The 23,480-nt window shown below is 38.4% G+C and overlaps 1 protein-coding gene across 1 annotated transcript in view; it reads left to right on the top strand.

Annotated features, from left to right (window-relative positions):
- Positions 1-23,480, top strand: part of ARHGEF28 (Rho guanine nucleotide exchange factor 28) — a 123,083-nt gene that overhangs the window by 56,364 nt on the left and 43,239 nt on the right. Inside the window, exons 8-13 of the mRNA XM_081321299.1 lie at positions 17,990-18,120; positions 19,433-19,647; positions 20,850-21,060; positions 21,330-21,441; positions 22,120-22,159; positions 22,578-22,701. Coding sequence (XP_081177425.1) covers positions 17,990-18,120; positions 19,433-19,647; positions 20,850-21,060; positions 21,330-21,441; positions 22,120-22,159; positions 22,578-22,701 — 833 coding nt within the window. The remainder of the gene's footprint in view (positions 1-17,989; positions 18,121-19,432; positions 19,648-20,849; positions 21,061-21,329; positions 21,442-22,119; positions 22,160-22,577; positions 22,702-23,480) is intronic.

The following is a 23,480-nucleotide window of genomic DNA, read 5'->3' as shown; positions in this document are numbered from 1 at the left end:
GTTGGAAGGGACCTTGGAGGTCATCTAGTCCAACCCCCTGCTCAGGCAGGAAACCCTATACCATTTCAGGCAAATGGCTGTCCAGTCTCTTCTTAAAAACCTCCAGTGTTGGAGCTAGATAATATGCTTTTCTAGAAAAGTTGCTTGAGATTATGGTGGGAACACTTCACCAAATATAATGTGTGGTTTCTATATTTGTCACAATTTTTAGTTTCTACGGTTATTTAGGAACAGAATGGTAAATCAGATAGGATTTATTCTTATCTAGCATATATTTTTATTTTAGAAAGTTTATAATTAGATTTAATAGACCCTAATAAAATCTTTATATGTAAAATGAAAAGAACTAATGGAAAAATGGTTTTGCACATACCTAGTCTGTTAAAAAAAATTGAAACTTGGATTTTAAATAATTTTAATTGGCCCAGTTTTTACACACATTATTTTTGATGAATTTAATCTGGGTGTTTTTTTTCTTGGCGGGACTGTTATTAATCTGTAACTGATTACAGATGGGTGGGTTGGCTAACCATCTGATTTATCAAGAAATCCAGGAAATCATTTGATCTATTATGCTGTAATGGATCTGTATATTTCACTGGTTGGAAATAAGACTGAGGAAAGATAAGCTCAGATGCTGCTCTGTTTCTTAAACTGGTCATTTTGTACACATTTCCTTCCCCATTGAGTAAAGTGCAAAAATAACGTATGCAAGATGTTTTGTACAGAACTTTGGTTAAAAACTAGTAATCACAAATAGGTTAGTTTTGTGTTTACAAATGAAACCTTTAAACAAGAAAACTGTAGTTTGTGTAGTGTAATGATGAAGAAAGCAAAATGAGTTTTTGTTGAATACTAATAGCCACTGTGTTGTTCAGGGAGATTGTATAAGAATGAGAGACTTGTAAATTAGTCACTAGTTCTATTGTACATTCAAAGGAGGGCACGACAGCTTTGTAAAGGTGCCAACCTTACAAATATCTTTATGGTAGCTTGTGAATTTCAGACATAATAACTGAAAAAAGTGTTTTTATAAGTAACGTATCCAAAAGGACCATAATAATATGGTGGTTGCGGTGGGAATAGCATGCCGCTTCTTCAAAATTAACGGACAAAGTATTCTTGTCTGCCAAAGTTATAAATTTTGAGAGAAATCTTGAAACAAAGGAACTCAGGAATGTGATTAGAGTCACCAATTATTAGTTTAAATATTGCCCAGAGTTTCATGTTTTTGATGGCTCATGCTTTAGAATAACAGGATTAAATATTTTAACTTTGAAAACACAGTAAATGAAATAATTGCTCTAGTTTTCTATATCATTCTGAGACAATGCAAAAGTTCTTTTCTCTAACAACCCTGATTATTCTTTACTTGAGGTTTGGAAAATGAAAAGGCAAGTTAATGATTAATTGGCACACGGTGACCTTTCCAGTGACTGTAGACCAGGATACAGCAGTCTCAGTCCTGGGTGCACATCTTATTTTAACTTGGCTCTGTCCGCTTTCATGTTAGCCCATGTGCATTAATGCAGGGAACAGACTCCTATTGCCTCTCCTGGGTTTAGAGAGCAATTTGTTTCTGTATGGTTCAACTTTTTCATTTCCTACTGCTTACCTTGCTGCTCCATACAACAGCTAGTACCACTTGAAACGGGTGTTTGATTAGCAAGAACAATGGATTCGGATTCAGATGCACCTTTTCATTATTCTTGGCCATCCTTACCTAAAATGAAGATTCGAAAAAGGACATCCAAACCAAAAGGTAGAAAAAAAAGTCTGTCTTTAAATTATTCCTCTCCTTTGTTCGTTTATTTTGTTGGGATAGGTGCATACAGAAGAAAGTTGATAGTTCTGGTGGTTTTTGTCATTTCAAAAATATTTAAACTTTCTTATGGATGCCAAAAAATTTGAAAGCCAGATATCCCTTTCTTTTGACTAATGTATGGATGATCTTTGTCTCTTTTAAGCTAGTTTGGTATCTTTTAATATGCATGCATTCAAGTTCTAAATCATTTTATTTAGTAGAAGCTATGATTTCATTAGAGCTTACTCTAAGCAGTGTTGAACAAATACATCAAAAGCTTATGCCAGATATATATTTTAAAAGAAAATAGAAATGAACGACCTATCAGATGTGATCTGTAAATAGCTCTGTTTTTATTTTGCTTTGTTTACCCATGAGTGACTTTAATTATATCCCTAGAGGTTGTTATAGTGAAAGCCTATTGGCTCATTTACAGAATCTTAGATATATGAGATTTAAACAAAAGGAAAAAAACCTTTCCTTCCTCTATGAGACTTGGTCTTTGAGGGTTATTCTAGCAGTTTCAGACAGAAACAAGGACATTTTTATAGGAAGAAATATTCTAAAAAGCACTGATTTAGTAAGGCAGTCAAGATTGTTAAGAGAGATTCAGTGTTGTACCAGAATTATGGTTATGCTTCTGTAATCAGCCCTGGTTTTAAGCCTGTTTCCAGTGCTGCTTTAATACCCTTAATGGTTTTGGTCAAGGTTATTGAAGGCCATCTTCTGTGGACTTTCTTTGGGTGACTTTTTTATCTGAGTTGAAAAGAGGAGGAATGTTTCTTCAGTGTAATAAAATTTAGTACTAACAATTACAATGCTACTCCCAGTGTGAGGTTTGTCTTGTACCCAAATTATCTTTTCAACACCATGGATTGTTTTTCCTTTACTCAGGCTTGCTAGTTTTCCAGTTTTATAACTTGTTCTGTTTTTCAATCCTTGCATTACTTATATCTTTTCTTCCTTGACTTCTTCTGTTTGTGGACCAGCTTTAACTTATTTATATGTCTATATCTTTTCTCCTTACATTAATTTGTTGAACACTTCAGAGGGCTTCAGCTGTTCTGCAGTATAAATGATAAGGAGTCAAAATATTGCAAAAGAAATCATATATAACTGTGGTAAAATGAAGGTGTGCAAACTGAAAATTTGAGTTTTAAAAATATAACTAATAACAGATTATCATGAAAGGAAACCTGAACACATGCGTGTGCACATTTGTCCATTTGTCATGTGTTACTATAACAGATGTAGACTAAAAATTATTGAGAAAAATTGACTCAGATGTTCTGATTTTTGCTTTTAGAAATAGTGTGATAGTTCTTGGGATCATGAGAGATCAAGAATCTATTGCTGAAACAATATTTCCCATATTTTCTCCACAGACAAATTCAACAATGAGTGTACATTTAGAATCGCGACTGTTCCATTATTTTCCCCCTTGCCCTTTTCCCATTAAAATTGTCCTTCTCTTCTTTCAGTATGTATTGCAAGACAAAGATCTAGCCAGCAATCTACTGATCTGAATAGGATCTGAGAAAGTAGCGAGAAAGACCCTGTTATCACTGACTTTAACTCAAATTTACTCTCATTCTTATTGTCTACTATGACTCAAGTTACTGTAAAACAAAAAACCATCTGGAGATCCTATCACAAAATTATCTGCCGTCTGGAAATCCTACCACAGCTGCTCTATGTATCAGTGTGTTCCTGAGGATATTTCCAGATCAGGTGTTTATTGTGCATTGTGTCGCTTATGAACTAGGGTTTCAGGTATCACCAGTGCTTTTTTTGTAAAAGAAAAAGGTGCCGGAACTCACACATGTCATACAACCCGCCTTGCCTATCCTACAAGGTTCCATCCAAAAAATGTGCCGGAACTCCGTTCTGAGCATTCTATGACAAAAAAAGCACTGGGTATCACTGTAGTCTATTCTTGATTTTCCTGTTATATTTCTTTACTGGAAACAGATTAATAGGGAAGCACAGAATAATCAGATAGTGCTTTTAATTAGTAGTGATAGTCTTGAATTTTTATCTGAGCTCAAAGCTGAAGAAAGGAGGAGATTTTAGAAATTCTACTAGCGTGGAAAGTGATAAAAGCATAAACAATGTAGAAGAGTATAAGCTGCATATATAAAATATTACATATGTTCTGTCAGCATCATATCCTTCCAGTTACAGTCCCTGTGCAGTACAACAACAACATCATCATCATCATTTTAAATTTATTTGGTTTTCAGATGGTTTTCTAAGGCTCACAGCATGCAAAGTTGGAGATCCCAGATTCCAGAAATCCTAGGCCTTCATTCTCACATTCTACATCCTGCTTTGGGGTAGCAGCTTGGTAATTCCTTGGGGGATTTGGGGTTTCTAGTTTGAAAACATAAGTACAGAGTGAACATGACGAAGGTTATAAAATTATACATGGTGTACAATTTTATTATTTTTCCTATTTTAAAAATACTAGAATCTTGGATAATAGGTAGGAGATCACAAACAGATGAAGGCAATATGTCTCCTGGCAAACAGATTCAATTTGTTTTCACATTTCAGATGTTGTGATAGGTACAATACAAAATGGTTAACATTTGTGGAGATAAGGCTTTGAATGGCTATGAGTTGTGGCAGATAGTTTATTTATTTACTTAACGTTATCCCTAGTGATTACTGAGGGATTTCTTTCTCAAAATTGGTATTTATGACTCAGAACTGAAGAAAAGGTGTGCTTCAACACTTTCCATATGATTTATTGAAGAGCTTAGGAATACTCGAGTAACGATAGAGAAATCTGGCTGATTCATAGTAAAAGTGTGTAGAACCTGATCTGTGTTGGAGACAAAAATAAAGAAACCCTTCTCAGCCTTGGGTAGTAGAGTTGTAACTGAAGAGGCCTTTCCAAAGACTTTAGTTGATGACTTACATACTTTTCCGATAAAATCATTACTATCTATTCTGGTGGGATGGTTGAGATAGTTATTTGTTCACTTCTTAAATTGACAGTGTGAACAGTTTGCTTATATGGGTTAAATCAGCACATATCATTTAGACTTCTGCCTGTCCTGGCTAAAAAGAATTGAAGGTGAGGTGTTGTCTGTGTATCTGATGAGCTACATTTCTCTTCATCATATAACTTAAGTACTTGCTATGCCATTAATAATGCACGTTTTCTGGTAATGTTTATAAAAATACCAGGCTGAATAAAAATGTCAGTCATCTATGTGGACCAAGTTTAATGACTATATCCAAATTGGTGCTGACCCTCTTTTAGTTTCACGAGCATGGTGATATGTTGAAAGCATTTTCACATATAGTAATTCTTTGGAAGTTAGAAGCATGAGTATTGCCAGAAGAAAGTTTTGGCTTCTCTCATTAGGCTTAACAGAAAGAAAACATTTGGAACACAATTTTGAAGATCTGTCCTTTTAATCCCGAAATTCAAACATAAATTTTTACACGGTATGAAGTTGTACACTTTATCCAACATAATTTATACTGCAGATATTTTCCCTTTTTGGTTTCATAGCTTTCATTCTTTTAAGTTATAGATTAACTTATGTTAACTTTGCTGGAGGAAATTCTGGGAAGCTATTTGAAAACTGTTTGCTATTTTCTCTAGGTGATCATTATTCATTTTCCTCTCTAATATATGTCTAAAATAAATGAAATAAACTGGAATGTTACTAAATGGTGTTTAAGCATTTTTAATTGCCCTTTGAATGTTCATATGGGCATTACATTCTAAACATAGTAAACAGATCCAGAATTATTAGCCTATGTTATTTATTTAATATGATAGTTGCCTTTTTATTTATTTATTACAAAGATGTGCATGCAAACTATTCTATAGATTCTAAGCAGGTTATAATCAGTAAGACCTTGTTTCTTTATGTATTGACATTACTGAAAAAGTTGAAATGTTGGAGTGGTATATGATGAAAGTAAAGCATGAGAAAGACTAAACAGAAAACTTAACAAATGGGTCAAAAATGAGCAGAGAGTAAACCCAGCATATGTAGTATCACCATGGCTACTAAATATATTTTATAGATGAATATATAGAGAATACATGGATAATATTTATAATGCCACTTACTATACTGTATGTTTATTGGTAAAATAAAATCGCTCAGATTCGAACCGGCCTGGACTCCAACTGGGCAGAGTCTGAGGAACAGGACATGGGCAGTCTTGTCGACGTCATCTGGGAGGAGTTTGATCCTGTGACTCCAAAGGAAGTGGACAGGATCATGAGGAGGTTGAGCTCCTCCACATGCTTACTGGACCCGTGCCCTTCCTGGCTGGCTTATGCAGCTCGCGAGGGGACACGAGGCTGGTTTCAGGCGGTCATCTCTGCTTCCCTGAGTGAGGGTCACTTCCCCGCCTCCTTGAAGGAGGCGGTGGTGAGACCTCTCCTCAAGAAGCCCACCTTGGACCCAGCTTCATTGAATAACTTTCGTCCGGTCTCCAACCTTCGCTTCCTTGCGAAGGTTGTTGAGAGTGTGGTGGCACATCAGCTTCCTCAGGTCCTGGATGAAGCGGATTATGTAGACCCGTGCCAATCGGGCTTCAGGCCGGGCTACAGCACGGAGACGGCATTGGTCGCTCTGATGAATGATCTCTGGAGGGCCCGGGACAGGGGCCATTCCTCTGTCCTAGTCTTATTAGACCTTTCGGCGGCTTTCGATACCATCGACCATGGTTATCTTGCTGCGGCGCCTCAGGGGATTGGGAGTGGGAGGTACGGTTCTGCGGTGGTTCTCCTCCTTTCTCCTGGGACGCTCGCAGTCGGTGTTGGCAGGGGGACAGAGGTCGACTCCGAGGCCTCTCGTTTGTGGAGTCCCTCAGGGGTCGGTCCTCTCGCCTCTCCTGTTCAACATCTACATGAAACTGCTAGGTGAGATCATTCGTGGCTTTGGAGTAGGGTACCATCAGTATGCTGATGACACCCAGCTTTTCATCTCGACTCCAAACAGCATCAGTGATGCCCTCGACGTGATGTCCCGTTGCCTGGAAGCGGTTCGGGAATGGATGGGGAGGAACAGGCTTCAACTCAACCCGGACAAGACTGAATGGCTGTACATACCGGCATGCCAGGATACTCAGATCATTCCATCCCTTAACATCGGGGGTGAGTTATTACCCCCTGTTGATAGGGCCCGCAACCTGGGTGTCCTCCTAGACTCACAGCTATCCTTGGAAGATCACATAGGAGCTGTGACCAGGGGGGCCTTCACTCGGGTTCGACTGGTGCGCCAACTACGACCCTATCTGGACCTGGATGCCTTACGTACAGTCACCCGTGCACTTGTGACCTCTCGCCTTGACTACTGCAACGCTCTCTACATGGGGCTGCCCTTGAGAGCCACTTGGAAGCTTCAGCTGGTGCAGAGTGCAGCTGCACGAACACTTTTGGGGGCTTCCCGATACTCCCATATCACACCTCTCCTCCGTGAGCTGCACTGGCTTCCAGTTGCCTTCCGAGTGAAATTCAAGGTGCTAGTGATGACATACAAAGCCCTACATGGCATGGGTCCGGATTACCTACGGGAGCACCTACTGCCAGCGTCAACACCCCTCCGTCCTGTGCGCTCCCACAGAGAAGGCTTCCTCAGGGTGCCACCGGTCAGAGAATGCCGGCTGGTGGCCCCCAGGGGGAGAGCATTCTCAGTGGGTGCGCCAACCCTCTGGAACTGCTTGCCTACCGAAATCCGGATGGCCCCTGACCTTCGCACCTTCCGGCGCGACTTAAAAACCTACCTGTTCCAGCAGTCCGGCCTGGCCTGATAGCTCTTGGGGTTTCATTTGTTTTTACTATTGTTTAACTGTATACCTACCTTGCTCTGTACACCGCCCCGAGTCCCTCGGGAGAAGGGCGGTATATAAAAACAAACAAATAAATAAATAAATAAAATGGAAATGTGTACTTTTGTATGCAGATGCTATGATGTTGATGATCGAGAATCCAAATTATTTGCAGTACATGTTACATATATTGCATGATGGAATGATATGGATATGAAATTAATATAGAGGTAAACGCCAGAGAAGTTTTTAAGATATGCAACTATTTGTAAAAAAGTAATGGATAGTAGATAGCTTTTTGCAAGGAATTAATGTTTGTCCAAATATGCAAAGATGGCTACATAGGAGTGTAGTCCACATTATTATATGAAAGTGAGAGCTGTGTACATCAAGAGAAAGACATAAGAATAAGTTGAATGCAATGGGAATAGTTTATTTAATAATTTTAAGTGATAAAACAAGGACAGATGGACTCAACAATGAAAGGCCAATGTGAGCTGAATATAAAAATGAGTTGAGCAACAAAAAAAAATACTGAGGTAGTTTAGTCTTATAGAGATAATGAAGACTGAATTACAGAACAAATGTTTACTGCAAGAAAGAATGGGTTGAGAGGAAGGAAAGAGAATGTCATAATTAGATGAAGATGATAAAAGAGAGAAATGAAAAGTCTTAATATGTGAAACAATATATGAATTGATATATGGGTTCAAGAAAGCAACAGTGGTTCACAGTTATAGAAAAGTATGAAAAGGTACAATGAATTAGGTTAGTGCAAACTAGATTTAATTAGATTTCCTTTCCTTTTTTTTTACCTTGGTCTTGTTTTTCCTTATTGCTCCTGACATTTTCTATGCTTTGTTTAATGTTGTTTGCTTGTAAGGAAATAGATTGATTGTTATGTACAGTATGTATGTTTATAAGTAAAAAGTTAGCTTTCTAGAGTATTCTGTTTCTAGGGTGGGAATACATCTTGCCTTAAAGAAGAGACATTGGTTTTAAGAACTGTTCAGTCCAAATTTAGTTTAATGTTAAACACATGAAAGGAAAACAGGATCCTTTAGCTGTCCATCAAAAGTTAACTCCTAGACATCAGAGAGGGCAGACACACAAGCCGTAGGATCACAGTCTTCACATTGCAGTGAGATGTTTCACATTTCTATTTAAATTACAAACTAACAAATGCAAATCTATATCCTCTTTCTTTAGGTATTGTGTTTCCTCTTTTTGGACAATGCATATTATTATATTTGGTACACATAATGTGCCAAATTGTGTTTTGGAAGATGATAGCTGTGCATATGTATGGGGCAGATTCAATAAGCATAAAATAGGGGGTACTTACTGTTGGTGAATTTGTAGAGTTCTAGCTTTTGAATACGATGTGTACAGAGGATGCAGATAGTTCTTGCCAACTTGCAACAATGTCTGAAAAACATAACATTTGTCGTTAAAAAAGACCAGAATCACAAAATAACAGAGTTGGAAGGGACCTTGGAGGTCTTCCAGTCCAATGCTCAAGCAGGAAACCTTATACCATTTTAGACAAATGGTGGTCCACTCTCTTCTTAAAAGCCTCCAGTGATGAAACACCTATGACTTCTGAAGGAAATTCTCACTGTCAGGAAATTTCTCCTTTGTTTTAGACTGGTTCTTTTCTTGATTAGTTTTCCTCCATTGTTGGTTGTCCTGCCTTCAGGTGCTTTGGAGAATAGGTTGGAACTCTCCTCTTCTTTGTGGAACGCTGCTATTATGTCACCCCTAGTCCTTCTTTTCAGTAGACTAGAGTTACCAAGCAGAATTGATATGGTTTCCAGAAGCTGTTAATTACGATTAAACTCCAATGGCTTAGGCCAATGGCCTGTTTCTACAATAGTCTACAAGGTCTGGCTACCCACCATGAGCTGCCCAGGTTATATCAACCACGTCTGGGCAGTTGTGTGAATGGGGAGGGAGTGATCTGTCACGGCAGGACTAGAAAGTTAAAAAATGAGACAATGCAAAGTTTCTCCTATTTAGGAAACTTCAATCTGGGTTTGTGGCTCTTCCTATCGGCCCCCTAATTTCATCCCAGCTGAGATATCAAAGTATATCTGGGCTAGAATGTTAAAAGCATGTCCCAAGAACTAATACAAGCATTGAAACTCCTTTAAAAAAATGATTTAAAGTAACAATTTTCACATGTGCGAACTTGGATTTTTGGTTAGGAAACCGAAATCTTGATCTCTTTCTTGATTTTATAAGCGTCTACATAAACCACAGTCAATAAGTTAACACTTTGCCATACTTGTGCTGTAAAAAATGCATGGAACTTCAGGAATGTGATTTATCATCTGCACAATAGATATTGCTTTGTCATTTTTAAACTGGATTGTTTCTTCTAGTAAAAATAAATAACTAATGGAGTCAATGTGTAATTAATTTTCCTGTCTAGTGAATTAGAAGTCTTGAAATACCTTTCCTATTACAGTAGTCTAAAGTATGGATGAAAATAGAAAACTGATGAGCTATTCTTTTATAACACTTTGTTGTAACAAAGTCTAAGAGTATGCTATAGAAGAAGGGGACGACAGAGAATGAGGTGGCTGGATGGAGTCACTGAAGCAGTAGGCATGAGCTTAAATGGACTCCAGAAGATGGTAGAGGACAGGAAGGCCTGGAGGAACGTTGTCCATGGGATCGCGATGGGACGGACAGAACTTTGCAACTAATAGATATTTGATTGCTAAATCCATTGGAATTTTCAAATAATTTTCAATTATTTTCAATTATTAAGGACTTATGAAAAGCATAACAAAACGTATACTTTAAAAAAAATGCTTTGGATGGTTCATACCCTGCTGATGTTTTCAAGACCTGGCTGTTTTTCAGGCCTTTGGCAAAGGTGACCAAAACTTATTTTAAACAAGGTGGGCTGCTTTCCTTCCGACGGTTTCTGTCATCCTTCTTTTTGCCTCTTGGTGTTTTTCTTGTTTTTAATGTTTTAAACAATTTGTAAACTGCCCAAGTTGTTTATAATCAGGCAGCGTACTTCAATTTGATTCACAGTCTGGGACTGGTAAAAACATAACAGTTCAATATTATTATTATTTGCACAAAAATGTTAAATCACAGCTGCCAGGTCTCTAGCTGGTGTTTGCCTTCATATACATTGAGTTCTTCAAAAGAACATAGGATATTGTAATGAATCAGTGTAGTATATATGCCAATCCAAGCAGTGTCTTTCTAAGTGCTATCCAAGATTTTTTGGTATGTATTATTAGTGTGCCGATAACCACCAGGACAACCATAGCTTCAATTTTTTAAACTTTATTGACTACCCTTGATCTTTTGTAGAAATTGATCATGTAATGTTTTTCTTTGCCAGCATTCTAGGTTTTTTAAAAATTACATTTCCATATTCATGTTTTGTTTCCTGCACATTCAGTAAGTTCTATTTTTTAATTTGCATCAATGCTTGTTCCTGTCTGTCGTTTATGTAATCAGCCAATTCCTGCTTTTCTTCTTCAACAGTTTGTTTGACTTGAACTAAACTTCTGCCTCAATTTTTGCAGGGCAGGTATAATCTATCAAATGCTATTATTGTCGTTCATCACAGAGTCTGTCAGATGTTTAGACTGGATTTGGCATTTTTATCTACCTATCAAGTCCCTCCCAAAGACCTTGCATAGGCAGACATTATTATTATGGTTGGTCACCCAGTAAGCCAATATTAGTATTGGTATTCTGACCAAATCTTTTTTGCAGTTAAGAATCACAGCCTATCAACTTTCCTTCAAAGAATATTTTGATTAGATCTCAACTATAGGATAATGCAGACATTTATAAAAGATATTACCGGTAACTTGTATTAATAGTCATTATATACCATTATTTTTAGTTCTTATAGCCACAGAACAAGAATGCAAAAAAAAGAGAGAAAGAGAAGAAGCTTGATGTTTTATACTTTGGCTTCTTTGAAAACTACCGTATTTTCCGGCGTATAATACTACTGGGCATATAAGACGACCCCCTACATTTCCTGTTAAATTATAGGTTTTGGGCTATACTCGCTGTATAAGACTACCCCTCTTCCAATGCACACCAAATAAAAATTAAAAAACATCAGATTTGATTTTAATATGGTAATTTTAATTCAAATGCTTATGACATGCAGGTACTTAGTAGGAAAACTGTCACTTATAAACATAAGGCTGTTTGTCATCAAACATGTAAACATAAAACAGTGCAAGTGGATTAAACTTTTCCTAATTCACTCTAAAGCTTTCCCTGCGCAGACCAAATGGGAGATCTGCTCCAGGTTTTCCAGCCAGCCCGCCCAGTTCCTGAGTCAAATGTGTCCTTAGAGCTAAGCAGCTGTCTGACTGCTGCATTCCCCACCTGCCTTTCAAGTTGGGATAGACTGCAGCTGCTCTTCAACTTTAGAAGGAAAGACGCCCAGACCCCAGCCTGTAAAAAAACACAGACTGCAGCTTCTTCTCCAATTGGTCCGGCTTTCCCTGCACAGACCAAATGGGAGATCCACTCCAGGTTTTCCAACCAGCCCTGTCCCTAAAGTTTCAGCATCTGGTGTATAAGACGACCCCTGACTTTTGAGAAGATTTTCATGGTTTAAAAAGTCATCTTATACGCTAGTAAATACGGTAACAAAACTATGTATAAAATTCACTATTGACCGATCTGATTGGGGATAATGAGGAAGAGATTGAAAGCTTCAAGTTAGTGTTTTTCCTATAGTTGGTGGGGATGGGGTGTAATAGTATATGAGAATAACCTTGGGGGTCATGAGAAAGACCCTTGGATGGGACAACTGGTGTGGAGAAAATTTGTCAGCCCACAGAGAGGGAAGGATTCTCCCTAGTTTTCTGAGAGTAAAAAGAGAGAATGGGAGAAATACTTTTGATCTTGCAACATTTTGTTAATGTAGAATAAATATAGAGGTAGTAGTCAAGATTATGTTCCTTATCTGGACTACCTTAAAAGGCTAATGTGGGAAGAGGCAGGAATTTCCTTGGCAGTCTTCCAAGTAGATCAGAAGGAAACACAACAAGATGAACTTATTCTACTTTATTGTAAAGCTACAGTAACAGAATATTGGACATCTGAAAGTACAAATCTCCCATCATTTCTTGTACGTTAGGGAAGACCCTTTCTAAGTTTCTTCCTCTTATTAGTTGTAGGTTCCTCCCCCTATTATCTGATCCCTAAGCACCTTCTCAAATCCTCTCTCTCCCCCCAATCTTCCAAGGTCATTTGCACATTCCATTACACTCCAGTAATGACAAAATGGAGCTGCAGCTCTCTTCCCACAGATCAGGTTTCATTTCATTTCATTTATTTCATTTATTTGATTTCTATACCGCCCTTCTCCCTAGGGACTCAGGGCGGTTCACAGGGCATATATAAATAACTATACAAAAATTAAAAGAAAATTAAACTCATGCCCAATTAAAATACAACAATGATGGAATAATAAAAACCAATTAAAACCCATATTCCCCCATCAGGCCAGACCAGCTGATTCAAATAAGTGGGTCTTCAACCCGCGACGGAAGTATCGAAGGTCCGATGCCATCCGGAGCTCAACCGGCAGTTGGTTCCATAATGCCGGAGCATAGCTGTAGGTAGGTTCACTACCTACAGCTATGCTGCACCTGAGCTGGAAATAAAGCAGTTCAGACTTTATAGAATCCTGTCATAGACTCTTTGTATAGAAATGTGGCAAATTTAGGGAAGCAGAGAAATAGTGAAATTATTTTAATGTGGGCAGACAGTGAAGTCATTACATAGCATTTCTTCGAATACAAGCAGATTGCCAATTTTTAATTTCTATTAAGACATAAATAATATAGCCTCAGGGATGTGGTGGCTCAGTGGGTTAGGATGCTGAGCTTGTTGATTAGATGGTCGGCAGTTTGGCGGGTCAAATCCCGAGTGCTGCATAACAGAGTGAGCGCCTGTTACTCGTCCCAGCTTCTGCCAACCTAGCAGTTTGAAAGCACGTAAAAATGCAAGTAGAAAAATAGGGACCACTACGGTGGGAAGGTAACAGCGTTCCGTGCGCCTTAGTCATGCCGGCCACATGACCACGGAGACGTCCTCTGACAAGCGCTGGCTCTTCAGCTTTGAAACGGAGATGAGCACCGGCCCCTAGAGTCGGAAATGACTAGCACACATGTGCGGGGGAACCTTTACCTTTACCTTTAATATAGCCTCTAGATCAGTGGTTCCGAAACTTTTCCCTACCCTGCACCTCTAGAATGTTTCTGATATATTCTCGTGCCCCTTAGAAAAGTTTGAAATAATGGCAATGAATTATGCATATACATTATAATTTTGAAAACCCAAGTTTTTGCACCCCCTGGAATATTGTCTTGCACCCCTGTTGGGAACCCCTGCTCTAGATAATTCACCCTATGGACTTGTCTGTAATCTGTTGAAGCACTGAAGAAATCCTTAGCTGGCGTGGTGGTATCTAAATTTCTAAACCTGACTTTGGGCCAATAAATATGTATAAGGCGAGTTTTTGGTCTTATGAGGAGAGATGTCTGTCACTATGGCATGTTAATAGCTTTTTAAATTAATCATTACACATGAAGTAAAGAAAAATGCAGGCCCTTCATTTCCAGACTTTCAGTGTTAGTTGAGATCTCAATTTACTACAGTTTTTAGTTCCTGCTAGCTTATTAACTGCATCATCGCTCTTCTAAGAGAACCATTAATGTTGTTATTTCTATACTCCATCTGATATGGTGGTTTTAGTCATCTTTTTATAATATTAGTCATCATATAAAGTGTATCAGATGGAAGAAACCTTACAGGTCATCTAATCCAATCTCCTTTATCAATTGCTGCTTATTCCATTAGATTGCTCTATTGTTTACAGCTGTAACCATCAGGACATTTCTGCTAACATTCTACTGAAATTATTTTCTTTATATTTCAGACAGTGCAATATTAGATGAAACTACTGGGGGAGGTAATTCATTGGGTTGTGGTATCAGTATGCTGATTATAACTTGCTATACAGTTCTACTCCAGGCTGAGCAGGGGGTGCTGCTTAATTGCTGACCCTGTGTCTAGAGTCTGTGCTGGTCTGGATAGCAAGAATGAGCTCTGGCTCAATGGTAGCAAGAAAAAATGGCTTTCCCGCCACCCCAACACAGATCGAGAGTGGTGTCAGTTCTGATTCTTCACAGGGTAGCAATTCCCAAACAGCAGGTGGCAGCCATGGCTAGGTGGGGCACTTTACACAGAGCCATTTTATGCATTGGTTGTGCCAGTTCCTGGACTGGATTATTTCCTGATTGGATTACTTCAGTAGGACTAAAAGGGGTGAGAGAGAAGGCTAGAGCTATGTGTGTTTCTCCTCATGGAACTATTAGGAGTATTAACACCCTTAATAGTTCAGGAAAGAACATTGGAGGAAAGAGTTAATCTTTCGCTCTTCCAGTTCCACAGTTGATTTAATTTATTTAGTACTATTGGCTAGTTGATAACCTCTAATTTCTGCTACAATAAAACAATGTTTTCATTATCCAGTTTGGTTAGCTGCTTGTTTATTTGGACAGATTATATCCTGAATGAATAAACTATGAGGAAACAAATCTGTTGGCAGGCAATGGAGGATACACTGAGATTTCAATACTTACCACTTAATATTTTACTTCCTTTTCTTTCTCTCTCAAATGATTCTACCTGCTGTCTTCATTCCCCATTTTGAAATGTTATAGTATAAACATTAAAAAATAATAAGCAGCTGAGATACTGTTGCATTATTGAAACTCCTTCACAACTTGGCATAATTGCAATGTGTCATGCAGAGAATAGCCAGGTTCAAGGAGAAACAACTAACCAACATTCAAAAACACCCTGGAAACAATTTTAGTCCAGCAAAAACATTTGTGTTGCCCCAATAAGGGAACAGAGGAAGCTGAGTAAGGTTAGAACTAGAACTTGTAGCTTTTGTGGAATTCTTTTAGTTTGAAATAAACTGCTGGTCAGATTCCTCCTGTTTTAAAAAATCTCATTTGATCTTTAAAACAAAATACAAAATCATGTACTGTATTTTTTGGACCATAAGACGCACCTGACCATAAGACGCACCCAGTTTTTAGAGCAGGAAAACAAGAATTTGGATTCTACTTTTACGCCCTGGGAGCAGCTTACCTTTCAAACCTCCAATATATAAAAGAAGGGGAAACGTGCTACAAAGGCGCATCTCGCGGAGTCTTTCCCAAGCAACGCCTGCGCTCCACCACTGCAGAAAAAGAAGCGCTGCATTTCTCACCAGTGCAGGCAGCCCCGGTCCTGTGAGAGGACGAGTGGGAACGAAGCAGCCCTCAGGTCTGTGCTGCGGAAAAACCGCAAGCGCCGGTGTCGCCTGAGCTCCTGCCTGGCTCGCTTGCGGAAAAGAGGCTGCTTGCTAAATGAGCTGGGCAGCAGCCCAGAATCAGCATTTCTGAGTGGGATTTCTCAGCGCGACTCAGCTGATTCTGGGCTCACTTAGCAAGCAGCCTCTTTTCCGCAAGCAAGTGAGCCGGGCAGGAGCCCGGGATCAGCTGAGTCGCACTTAGAAATCCCATTCAGAAACGCTGATCCCAGGCTCCTGCCTGCTGAGACTCCGGATTTGAGCCATGGACCAGAGGAGAACACCGCTAATCAGGTGGGAGGCTGGGAGTCCAGATCCAACGCCACCGGCCAGCTGGAAGTCCTGGCAGGTGGCCCCGCTGCCGCCGAAGAGCTGGGAGCATCGGCAACCTTCTCCCCCTCCGCCCTGTGCGTTCCCACAGAGAGGGCCTCCTCAGGGTGCCTCCGGTCAGAGAATGCCGGCTGGTGGCCCCCAGGGGCAGGGCCTTCTCTGTGGGCGCCCCGGCTTTGTGGAATCAACTGCCGGTTGAGCTCCGGATGGCACCGGATCTCCGCTCCTTCCGGCGCGGGTTAAAGACCCACTTATTCGAACAAGCTGGCCTGGCCTGATGGGGAGTTAATTTAGGGTTTTAAATATTTGTATATTTTATTGCTTTATTTTGGGCATTAATTTAATTCTATTTTAACTTTTGTATTTTTGTATTTTTATTATATGCCCTGTTCACCGCCCTGAGTCCTTCGGGAGAAGGGCGGTATAAAAATTTAATAAAACTTAAACTTAAACTCTCGTGGCTGCCAGTCACCTGAGAGTGCTGGTGCTTTTGAGCAGGAGCGGCTGTCAAGCCCTGGGCTCCCAGCTGACTGGCAGCCCCCAGAGAAGGTTGCCGACACTCCTGGTTCGGCGGTGTCGGGGCCACCTGCCAGGACTTCCAGCTGGCTGGCGGCGTCAGATCCGGAATCCCAGCCTCCCACCTGATCAGCGGTGTTCTCCTCTGGTCCGTGGATAAAATCCGGTGTCTCAGCCTCCCAGCGGAGCGATGGGGGAGGAGCAGAATCTGGGGTACCATACCTTCGGACCATAAGATGCACCCTCGTTTTCCCCCCCACTTTTGGGGGGAAAAGTGCGTCTTATGGTCCGAAAAATATGGTAATCCTCCCTCCCTCCATCCCAGAAGTAGTAGACCCAGATATGGGAATATGTGGGGAACACGGCTCTAAGCCCTTATGCTAATCTTAATTATGCCCGTATTGATAGATTTATTGATGACAGTAATTACAATGACAGCCTTCTTCTGTCATGTGATTGAAATGATAAGGAACCTTTCATACTATTACTGTATTTATAAGAATTAGTTCTTATTGGAAAAGTTAGAGCTAGAAAGAGTTGATCTAATTACGATAGGACAAGTGAACAGTATTTTGGTGCCAATGGCTAGCTAAGGACTACAAAATAGATAGGCCCAGTTTACTTTTAAACTATGGTTTCATTCTTTCAAGACATATAGCCCAGAGTCTTTTCGATATGAGATAGTGGCAAATACATTTAATCAATTAATCAATTAAAATGTACAGTAGTTGTCCATTCTCCAACACTAGATGACTACAAACTATAGTCAAGAAGGGCTGTAAGTTGCCCATCGTTATAAACCCCATCCACAGCTAATTCTAGGAACAGTTCATTCCTTCTTCTTTATTTAACTTACCAATCTTCAAATATGATGGGGTTACAACTCCTAGAATTCTAAACCAGCAATGACCATCAGTATATCTGGAGGCCATGATGTTCCATGGGTACTAGAATGACCCTGTTATAGAGGGCTGAATGTGACAACAACATAGTTGGAAGAGGAGGAAAAAAAATGGCAAAGCTTTTTGTATGGACTGATAACTCTTTTTATCTCAATTGCCCTATTCATGAAACAAAAACATGAATAACTTCATCTCAAAATTATAATATTTTTCTTCTGAATTACAATGGAAAAAATCAATTCTCCTATTATTTTATTCCAGCTCAGCAACATTCCCCATTTGAAGCTTACAGGAGAAGACCAAATCCTTCCACCTTCTTTGCAGCAGCCAAACTTTCTGCTATGCTAAATGGAAGTGATGAAGTGTATGCAAACCGCATGGTAGTAGATCAGGTAAGATTGACAGGTGTACATTGAGATTAGTTACATATGCTATTGAAAGTATGTGATTATATCAAGTAATGAATTGCACAAGTAGTATTTGTTTATTTTATTTCAAGGGAAAGCAGCAAGAGAAATGTTTATCACTTATATCCTAAGCATGTTAATACACACAAAGAAACACACACACACAAACATACACACACACTACACACATACACACTAACAAAAATGTGTTGGCCAGAAATGAACTGCTGAAGTCCCACTGATTTTAGAGGAGCTTTGCATAATTCTACAACAGTTTGTCGACTCTTCTTTTTCCCTCAAACTTGTATAGTATTGATACTTTTTAAAAAAAGTTTCTTTTGTTTAAACAGGATACCAAGAACCTTGCACTTAATTCTTCTGAAATGGCTCTTAATCTGTACTAAGCCATGACATTTCTTTTGGGGGTTGATTGGTGTTAATTTTTATCAGTTATAAATTCAACAAAAATATTTTAAAAGTTAAAAAACATGAAAGACCTGCAAGCAATGGTTTCAGTTTGCAAATCTCAGCCTCCTTCCTTCCTTCCCCTTAACTACTGAGTGAATTGTACAAAAATATCTACTGTGTCCCTATTTCATCGCCTATGTGCTACCCATCTCTTTCCTGCACCACTTATCCCTTCTTTTATTTTTGTCTATTTCATGCACCCATCTGTTTTATGTTGTTATCTCTTTTATGTGCATCTCATGCACGTATACCTCTCTCTCTCTCCTGGGCCAGATTTGTCCCTCCAGATGTTGCCGGATTACAATTCTCAGTAGTTCTATTGGGAAAGGCCAGTGATGAGGCTGGAGTTGCTGTTCAGCATCCTCCAGAAGACCGTATTTCTTCTTCCCTATCATAGACTAATAAGAATCCTTGTCCATGGAGTTTAGTGTGATCTTACAATTAGTGTGGGGAACTACACTAAATAAATGCATACGTTAAATAAACAGTATACATTTTATTTGAAAGTTTTAGGTTTGATATAACAATATTAATATAAAAAGTTTAGTTTTTACTTATTTATGCTGGCTGGTATTTGCTTTCTGAGGAATTACTATGCTTCCTTGTTGCAGATACTTTTATTTCATTTTGATACCTGGTAATATCATTATAGATACTGAATGAATTCTTGCAGAATAGCATTGGAAGTTTACTCCGCTATCACTGTGTTCCTGATCCCACTGAACTGTTTTGTTGGGATACTCTTGATGGTTCTAATAGCTGAATTTAGCTTTACATCATTTTGCATTATTTTATATTTAACATTAATAATTTTATTTCCATACTTTAGATGGAAGATGCTGGTGTCAAGTACATTAATAACAGCCACAGTGCTTCTGATTCAAATAAAGATCCAGAAGTGTTGGAAAATATTCCAAGCAACAGAAATCTATCATCACTTATGATACCTAGCTTGGATACAACAGATTCTTACATGCCATTAAAGAAGACACATGCTCTTAGTAATCTACGGAATCATCGTTATCCCTTCATTAAAAAACGAAGGTATGCGATAGCTTTTGATTGCATTGTTATAAAAGCAATAATTCTTTTCATGATTGAGCCAAAAACAGAGTAAAAACTTAATGAATCACATTTTTAATAAAGGAAATAAAGTACCAACTAATAAGATTGTACCTAATTTTTTAAAAAAAGTTTTGCTAAAATTACAACAGAGTGAGAATTTTATGGGTCATTTTTATAATTATCACGTTAATACTGCTTTTTCTGGTCATTTACTTATTAGATTAGTAGCATGCCAAAAGTACAGTGCAAGGCAAATAGGGATTTTGTTATTCTTATGTTTCTTTGTCCTATAAAACAAATATGGGTTGCACGGGTTTGGAAAGGAAAAGGAATGTGTTGGATAGGGTTCCAAAACTTCCTGCATCTGTTCTGATGCACCGTGTTGGTTTTAACATGCTTTTTGCTTATCTGGTCTCTAAAAACATAACACATAGCAAAAGTGGTCAAGAATGACTTTTACAGAATGTTCTCCTTCCTTTCCCCTCTCCCCTACCCAGAAAGCATATTTAAAATCTCTTGTCACTATTTTTCTGTTTCTGAATTCATGCTGCCAGGGCAAATGTGGGCTTTGCGATGTGTTTGTTGATATATTGTCGATCTTTGACAGACAAGGTTATATTTTGACATTTGGGGAAATGTGGCCCTTTTTCTAATGCATGCCTCTAGTTTCTTAGATTTTTCAAGTCTTTTAACAATTTTTAAGAGTAGGTAGGGTGGATGAAAAGGGACGCGGTGGCTCAGTGGGTTAGGACGCTGAGCTTGTCGATCATAAGGTCGGCAGTTTGGCGGGTCGAATCCCGAGTGCCGCGTAACAGAGTGAGCGCCTGTTACTCGTCCCAGCTTCTGCCAACCTAGCAGTTCGAAAGCACGTAAAAATGCAAGTAGAAAAATAGGGACCACTCCGGTGGGAAGGTAACAGCGTTCCGTGCGCCTTTGGCGTCTAGTCATGCCGGCCACATGACCACGGAGACGTCCTCGGACAAGCGCTGGCTCTTCGGCTTTGAATCGGAGATGAGCACCGGCCCCTAGAGTCGGAAACGACTAGCACGCATGTGCAGGGGAACCTTTACCTTTACCTTTACCTTAGGGTGGATGAAAGGACAATATACTTTACTTATTGTGTATAACTACTGTAAGCTACTCTCGTAAACCAGTGTATGTTTGTGTTCCTTTGCTCCCAGTTCCAGTCTTGATGACTTGGATGTTGACAATGGAGATGAAAGAATGTCTAACCGGCCCCATAACTGCTATTCTTCAGTGTCCTACAACTCTTCTGTAATCTTGCCTAGTGATAGGGAGCGGTTAAGTGCTTCAGAGTCCACCACTAGATTATTGGATGGTAGTATGAACAGAGCTGAATCTCTTCCTTTATCCAGCAGTTTACAGTCCAAGGTATCGTATTCTTTTTCCTATAAAAGTAATAACAATTATTTAATTGATGGGTGAACGTATCTATACTTACATTTTTTCCAAAAATGCCATAGTATCATTTTTTTAACATTTGGAATTTACTAGTAAATTTTAGTAAAATGAATTTTCCATAAGAAATAATTGTTATAAAAGAAGTGTATATTTATCTAGTTTTGCAATTGAAACTTTTGTAAAAACTTAAAAAAGAGATAGGAACATTTCAAAATATGTTGTTTGTTTTATATGCTTAGGAATCTCTACTTTCAGGAATTCGTTCTCGTTCGTATTCTTATACTTCGCCCAAAGTCTTATTAGGCAAACCACAGTGTGCCCAGGAATTTATACAATGTGATTCAAATGATGGTGAGCACTGATATTTTAATATACTTAGAACTTTGAGAGTAAGTTAACATGGTTTATTCAATCTAAAATTAATTTTTATGTAGGGTATTAAGTGTACTTTTCATATAAGAGGAAATCTTTATTTCTAAGTGGGAAGATTCAAATCAAGGACCACTGATATTAAAGGTATCATTACAGGATATAAGCTGTTGTCTGCAATTTAGTATTATAATATAATAATAATTATAATTTGAAATCACAGGTGCCAGTTCTAGGATGTTATGATGTATCAGTGTAGTATATTCAAGCTGTGTGACCTTTTGTAACTGACATATTGAAATTTTGTCAACACGTATATTTGCCTGTCCAAGTTTTTTCGTATGGCACCTGAGGTATCAGTAACCACTGGGAACGCATAAACAGTGGGTTTATGCCATAAACTTTCAGCTTTTTTATTATTATTATTATTATTATTATTATTATTATTATTATTATTATTATTATTATTATTATTATTATTATTATTACTACTACTACTACTACTGCTACTGCTACTACTGCTTCATAGATGTTAGTAAACAATATTAAGTTTTAAATGGAATGAATACAAATGAATTTTTAAATGAAAATCTTATGCTGTCAACAATTACTGGTTGCTAAAATGTAATTACTTTAATAAACATTATTATTGTGTTACAGAATCACACGCATTCAGCTTGCATGAACACTCAGAAAAAAGGTATTTTTTAAAGGAAGTGTCTGTGTGTCTGTGTGTTTCTTTGTGTGTGTGTGTATGTATGTATGTATATATATATATATATATATATATATATATATATATATATATATATATATATATATATATATATATATATATATATATATATATATTACTGTTAATAATTGCCAAATAGATTCTGTTTACTTGAGAAATGTATGAATTTCAGCATCAGTCAGATATGTTATTTGAAATTAATGTGTGATGGTTGGATAAAATGCAGAAATGCATTTATATGGAGTTTTCCACTGTTAAATAAGATATAAGAATGCAATTATTTATTTTCTTGTATTTTATGACTTCTATAATAAAGTCACATTTTATTAATTATATGTGTTTACTTTATAACATGCTAAGATATTTCCTGGTATTGTTTTAGGATCCAAGAAGAAGAATGGGATAAGTACATAATACCAACAAAATCAGAATCTGAGAAATATAAAGTTAGCCGAACATTCAGTTTTCTAATGAATAGAATGGCCAGTACACGAAATAAATCTAAGGTAATTTGTGATCAATGCACTATAGCAAAAAACAAAACAAAACAGAACAAAACAAAAAACCTTAAATATTATGAGTGTTGAATTGTGCTTGCAATAAAAAGATGGTCACTAAAATGTAATTCTTATGGAGATTTTATAACTTGGAAATGAGAAATATGTCTTTGGACATATTGAATAGAAAACATTTCCCTGTTGCAAGAGGGTTTTTTTTTTTAAAAAAAAAAAGCATAGGAGAACCATTGACCTACAGTGAAACGATAATATCCTCTATATTAGTTTAGGATTTATCATTACATTGTCTGAAAATGCTTGACTAAATTAATTAAAAAGGGGGGAAAGGGACAGAATTTGATAGAAGGAGCAAGATCAGAGTTTTTTTGAAGTACCGTATATACTTGAGTATAAGCCGACTCGAGTATAAGCCGAGACCCCCAATTTTACCCCAAAAAAACTGGTAAAAGTTATTGACTCGAGTATAAGCCGAGGCTGGGAAATGCAGCAGCTGGAGGCTGGATCCCCCGAAAGACGTCTCTGCTGAGATGAGAGAACGGGGTGGCAAGCCGCCGAGAGAATGGGGCGGTGGAGTGCTCTGCCGAGAGAATGGGGCGGCTTGCTGTTCTCTCGGTGCAGCACGGCAGAGGCTGGATCTCGCGAAAGAAGTCTCCGCTGAGCGAGAGAATGAGGCGTCTCAGCGCCCATTTTCTCGGCGAAGACTTCTTTCGGGGGATGCAGCTTCTGCCGCCCCTTTCTCTCAGCTGCCCAGTGGAACAGCTTGCCAC

Source organism: Vipera berus, assembly GCF_964194415.1.
Source record: "Vipera berus genome assembly, chromosome: 2".
In the NCBI taxonomy this organism is placed as follows: Eukaryota; Metazoa; Chordata; class Lepidosauria; order Squamata; family Viperidae; genus Vipera; species Vipera berus.
This window is presented reverse-complemented; position numbering and strand designations above follow the sequence as displayed.